Source organism: Fukomys damarensis, unplaced genomic scaffold, assembly GCF_012274545.1.
Source record: "Fukomys damarensis isolate Sample0158 unplaced genomic scaffold, DMR_v1.0_HiC HiC_scaffold_28, whole genome shotgun sequence".
NCBI classification, from domain to species: domain Eukaryota; kingdom Metazoa; phylum Chordata; class Mammalia; order Rodentia; family Bathyergidae; genus Fukomys; species Fukomys damarensis.
In genome coordinates, this window is record NW_022900940.1 from 47,164,446 (window position 1) to 47,170,404 (window position 5,959).

At 49.4% G+C, this 5,959-nt stretch overlaps 1 protein-coding gene across 1 annotated transcript in view; it reads right to left on the minus strand.

Moving 5' to 3' along the window:
* Nucleotides 1–1,925: 1,925 nt before the first annotated feature.
* Nucleotides 1,926–5,959, minus strand: part of Prickle2 (prickle planar cell polarity protein 2) — a 283,311-nt gene continuing 279,277 nt past the window's right edge. The window contains exons 9-10 of the mRNA XM_033757020.1: nt 4,667–4,705; nt 1,926–2,019 (exon numbers count right to left, since the gene is read on the minus strand). Coding sequence (XP_033612911.1) covers nt 1,926–2,019; nt 4,667–4,705 — 133 coding nt within the window. The remainder of the gene's footprint in view (nt 2,020–4,666; nt 4,706–5,959) is intronic.

The following is a 5,959-nucleotide window of genomic DNA, read 5'->3' on the forward strand; positions in this document are numbered from 1 at the left end:
AGGCCACACCCCAGCAGGCGGGCAGGACGGGCGTGGGAACTGCCTCTCCCAACAGGAGTCTTTAGCCCCAGCCTTGGTGCCTTCAGAGGAAATCTCTCCTCTACCCTCCCTGTGGTTAGGGTGAGACTATTTGCTGATCCAGACTTCTTCCCTAGCACTGCAGATGCTCTGGATGGTGCTCTGAGGTAGGGTTGTTTACTCTGCATGTTTCTGTGTTCCAGGCATCTGCGAAAGAATAAGCCCTCCACAGACACGAGCGAGTGAGTCAGTGATACTGCTTCGTCCAGCAACGGACTCCCGGATGTGTGGGTCAGACCCGGGGGATCGACTCATGTGCTGCTTGGGTCCCGGCCCCCGACAGTGTGGACACTGCCGTGGATGAACCCTCCAGACAAACCACTTGTTATTTGCTTAAGACCAAATACAAATATTTTTGGGTCATCTGCTGGTTTCAATTGGGGCCGGTCCTGGAGAATTTACTGTGTGGCCCAGACAGGAACCGATTTCCAGACTCCGTAGGGAGCAGGAGCCCAGGGGGCAAAGCTCTCAAACTGCCAGTTCTCAGCTGGGCGTGGTCCTGTCCTTAGAGGACATCTGCTAACGTGTGGACACAATTTCATAAGCAACGAAGATTTACCACCTTAACCATTTTTAAAGCATACAGTTGAGCAGTAAGTGCATTTACCTTGCTTTGCAATCCTTCTGGAAACTGTTTTATCGGCAAAACTGGAGCTGTACACTTAGGAAACAATGGCTCAGTTCTCCCTGCCTTCAGTCCCTGGTAACCACCCCTTGAGCCTGTGTCTCCACGCATCCTCATGTAGGAGGAATCACACAGTATTCGTGCTTTGAGTCTGCCTGGGCTCACACTTAGCAATGGCTCCTCCACCTTGCCCCTCACAGCTCCCTCCTTAGCAGGATGGCGCGCATTCCACTGTCGGACACACCACATCTCCTGCACCGTGACATCTGGGTCGCTCTTGCTTTTGGCTGCTGTAAGTAATGCTCTTATGAACACGAGTGAAGGAGAGCCTGACTGAGAACCCGCCTTCAGGGTCCTTCGGGAGTGTAACCAGAAGTGGAACTGAGGGATCTTACGGTAATTCTATTTTTAATTCTTTTGAGGAACCTCCAAACTGTTTTCCATGGCACTGCACTGTTTTGTATCCCACCAATAGCCTGCAAGTGCTCTGTTTTCTCTACAGCCTCCCCAACATTTTGCTTTGTTTTCTTTCTTTTTTAAAAAGCAGTAATGGACTCGATGTGGGGAGCGGTTTTATGTTACACCTGGGGGAGGTGCTGCTGGCTAGGTGCTGGAGCCCTTCAGCCCTATGGTCACAGCACAGTCCTCTGTGTCACAGCAAACGAAGGGCCCCAAACACAGAGGAGCCACAGCTGAGAGAGACTCAGATTTAAACACCCAGGCTCACCCTTCACCAATGAGCCTCTTCCTCCAGTATGTGTGGACCTGCTTGCCTTTGTTGGGAAGGTCAAAGGCCAAGATCACGCCTGAAGCCGCAAGTGAGGGAGACTTGAGGAGAATGCCAACATTTCTGTGATTCAAATTTTATTGGAAGTTTACAAATGTACTACAGACATCGGTAAAACATCATATCCGTTTTACAGGGCACAGATCTCAAGCAAAGTGTTCAGAACAGTCTCTGGCAGAGCCCACACCACAGGCCCATGATGGACCTTTGTAACAGGACGCAGCCTCACACTCGATACACAGCAGATCCCAGCCCGCCCACCTTCTCAGGCCCTGGGAGGTTTGCTTATGCACGTGAAATTAAAGCAGGAAGGAGGTTAGGAGGGAATACTGTCAAAGTCCTGATTTTGCGGAGAAAATGGAGGACTCACAGGCCTTCCAACATTAAGCTGGGGGTCTATGATAGAATCAAGAATATGGAAACATGGAGATCCATTCAATAGGCACGGGAACAGACCTTATTGGTGAAGACTGAGACTTTCAGAGAAGCTTGACCAGCGCCCTGTTGGATGCCATTGGCCAAATGCCCACTGAGTGAAGGGATGTGTCAGAAAGCTCTCAGGATGGAACAAGATAGCCTTTTCTATCCCACTGATTCATCACCACAGAAACTGCAAAAATGTTTCTTATTAACATTGTGTGACTTTTCTCTCCTTCCTATTCCCTTGGGAAAAGCTAGTTTTGTTGGCAGAAAATAAGCTTATAAAATAGTACAGTTCCCACCCATGAGCCATGCTGCACGGAGTCTCGTGTTCACTGAGCTACACTTATGAGAAGATGGAAAAAGGATCGAATCTAATCCTTTCTTGAGCTTGACCTTGATGACAACTTCTGAATGGTCACAGAGATGTGCTCTGGTGCCTGCCGAGGTCCAGAGGGACATGGCCAGCCCTGGAGACAAGGCCAAGGTCCCTTCATTTCCACTGCTCTTACACTTATAGAAAGGGACCTCAGAAGTCTGGAGGGCCAGGTAGTTGCTGACAGCAATTTCTGCTGCATCAAATATCCAGATAACTGGTTCATTTTTCCACTTTCCTGGGCCACGGTTGGATCCTCCTCCAGCAGAAGCATCTGGTTTCTGTTAGAAATACACAAGGAGCACTTTCTCCTTTGGTAATTTAAATAATTGTTCCCTCTCTCATTAGAAAGTGGGATTAGAGGAAGAAAAGGGGAGAGTCTCACTTGAGCACTACAGAATGGACAAAGGCTACCTATGCTCACTGGCAAAGAACTGAGCGTGGAGGAGTGTGAAGAAACCAGCCTTTGTACAGCCGACAGGTCAGCTTCCCTCAGCCTCCACCACCCCAGGGAGAGAGAACACAGAGTCTCCTGGTTATTCAGGATTGATGCTTCCTAATTATGGGCTGTTCTGGTTTTATTCCATGGCAAGAGAGCCAGGGTGGGAAGACAGATAAGAATCAGTCCATAAATAAGATTTGTTATCAGACGAGTAAGATCAGTTCTAATCAATTGGTCCTGGCTGGCTGGAGTGGCCAAAGTCCTGGGGCCGCATCCACGTTCTTACAGCAGGTACACAGCAGCACCTCCCCATACCCGCTTAGGTGGCAGGGTGGCGGGGTGGCCGAGCAGGCCTGGTGCGCGCTGTCACCGGCCCTGCCCAGATGCGGCAATGGCCAGCAGAACCCAAGCAGCACAAACTCCTGCTAGAGAAGAAATAACCACCACTATGGCACAGGTCAGAAGTGCTGACCCCACATCTCCTATTGGAAACGCAAAACTGCCTGGGAAGAGACAGGAAGGACCACAGAAAGAAGGTGAACGTGGAAAGAAGGTGCTAAAAATCCAGCACCAGGAGTTCTCCATCGGACATGTGGAAAACCAGGACACATGGCCTGGTTCTCCTCACCTCGGTCACCGTCACACCCAGAAGAGACTCCAGAACCAAGGGACAGAGGGAGGTCCCCACCGCCATCAGGCTGCATAGTTCCAAGGGTGGCATGCCTTGGAGGCCACCGGGACCTGTGGGAGGATGCTGCCTGGGCCCGGACCGGAGCTCGCTCTGTGGCTACTGAATCCAGTAGCAGTAAGAAGTGGACAGAACTCTGGAGATGCAGGTCCAACCAAAGACAAGCCCAGTTGCGGGAGAGGTAGAAAGTAAATCAGCCAGGACACCAGAGCAGAAAACTAGAAAAGACCGCTCTTCTGAAAACCAAGCAAAGAGAATGAAGATGAAATGATAATGATGTGCAGGAGGGGCCCCCATGCCCCTCAGTGCAGCCTTGTGGCCAGTCAGAGCCAAGGTGGCCTACAATGCTTGTGCGAGTCACCACTGAAGCTGGGTGGACACCCTGTGCTCTCGGGCTGTCACTGGCAGCGCCCCACCACGTTGAGGATTGGCCTTCCTGCAGTGACCCTCTCTGTGGGGCACCTGAAGAGACAGAGGTCATCTTGCTAGGACAGCGTGCCCTATGGCCTGGACCTCACTGCCTGCCAAGCACTGGCTGGGAGTCCCTGGGAGCTCTCTGGACGGCTGGACCTGCAATGACCCTGTGCACCAGGTCCCCGGGGGAAGGCCACGGCAGTTTCTAGGCCACCTCTTCCTAGTGATGACTGTGGAATCCCCATTTGGGAAATGTAAGAGCTACTACTTTACGTGGGAGAATTTCTTTCATTGGATTTGGGGCCACACAGGATAAACATTTGCAACCCTTTGCTAGGTTAAGGGATCTACCTTTCCTGCTTTCTTTTTCCAACAATGCCTTTTTATTCTGATCAATAAAGGAACTCAAAGCTCCAAATTGGACTCACCCAATTTCTACCAGAAACTTGACACTTTAATAGCATTGTGTTGCACATAATTTCTTAATCAATTTGCCAAGCAGTTTACAAACCTACTATACAAACGTATTAAAGTTAATTCTCCAGAGGCTTGGATAATTAATGAAGCATTTAGATATGAAGATAGCATGCGGAAAACAGTCACAACCAACATTTGCATTGCTTTTTTAAAAAATCAGTGACAATGACAAATGTCATATTAATACCTGAAAAGCAAATTATTTTAATACATCTTGAATGGAGTTCCATACTGTGTTCTTTACAGCTTTCCTTTCCCCAGACCCATCTGGGATGGCGTCTGAAGCGCCGCTTTTCACATTCCCTCCATAAAAATACTAAAAAATGTTAACTACTACACTGGAAAGGGACCACGCTCACCTCACCGCGGCAGGTGGCCACCGAGATGCACTGTGGACCCTGTGGACAAAGCAGCTCACTAAGGGGTCCTCAAATGGAGTATTTCAACTGCTACAGTCCACCGAGGGGAGAGGAGGATGGACAAAGAGCAAGCGCTTCATTTTTAGCTGAAGCAAGGCAGGAAGTTTTGTTATACTATAAACAGCACAACCGTTCACTGTCTTCTGTAAGCATTTGCATTTGAGCCTATTTTCTTTCTGACCAAGTCTTCAAAGTTCAGAAAGAAATCTCTTACAACAAAGTCTGTTTCTCCGAGTCCTTCCCCTGAAATCTCAGCAGCTCCACCTTCCTGGGTGACGCAGCCATCTGGTCACTGAGCTTGTTAAACCAATTCTCTCTACCAGGCTCGGGGCTACTCAAGGCAGCTGTGGCCTCTCCTCTACTTCCTGTCTGGAAAGTCTGCTTCCTGACTCATCCCAGGACCCTCTTGCTGTCTGCGTTCCGAGCGGAACAGGCAACACACAGCCCCCCTCGAGCCACCAGGCCCATCTGCCCCTCCGTTCCAGACGCTCAAATCCATTGCTCTGAGGACAACCGGTTGTCAGGCTAAGGCAGCAGCTCCGTCTGCCTCGGAAAAGGAAAGCAGGTAACACAATCCAGGAGACATGAGCACCAGAAAACAACGTCAAAACGTCATGCTGACAGCACGCAATGGCACCACTCACGGGCACTTAGTTTCCCCAAGGGACAGGTGGGTATTAAGCAACTTCACGTTCCCGGCAGGGGCGGCGTTTCTCATGACTCTACCGACCCGGCTGGCACCTCTAATCAGCGAAAGTTACATTTGCAGTTTAAAAAGTTACTATCACTTTGTGGACAATAAATTCCGTTGGGGTGGGACAGGGCTTAAGGATGGCTTAAGATGGAACAGACCATCAAATGCTTTGGGAAGGATAATTATTTTTCAGTCACAAAAAGCCAAATTGAATAAACTCCTTTGAAAAAAGTCTCACTGACATGTAACAAATTTGTAGAAAAAAAAAGAAAGGTGGACCTGGGCCACCTCTCAGTACTACTCGAAGACAATGCTGGATGTGCATGCAGGTGCCCACTGCGAGATAGAAATTCCTCGATATTACAAAATACAAAAATATTTCTCAGAACTCTCATTTACATCGCATTTACAATGGACAAGTAAATAATTTAGGTCCTGGCTAATAAAGAAAATTACTTACTGGAAAAGGGGTCCTAAAAGTAAGAGGACTGGGCGGACGGGCGAGCGGAACGGCGCGGCGACCCGCCCTCCAGCCCGCT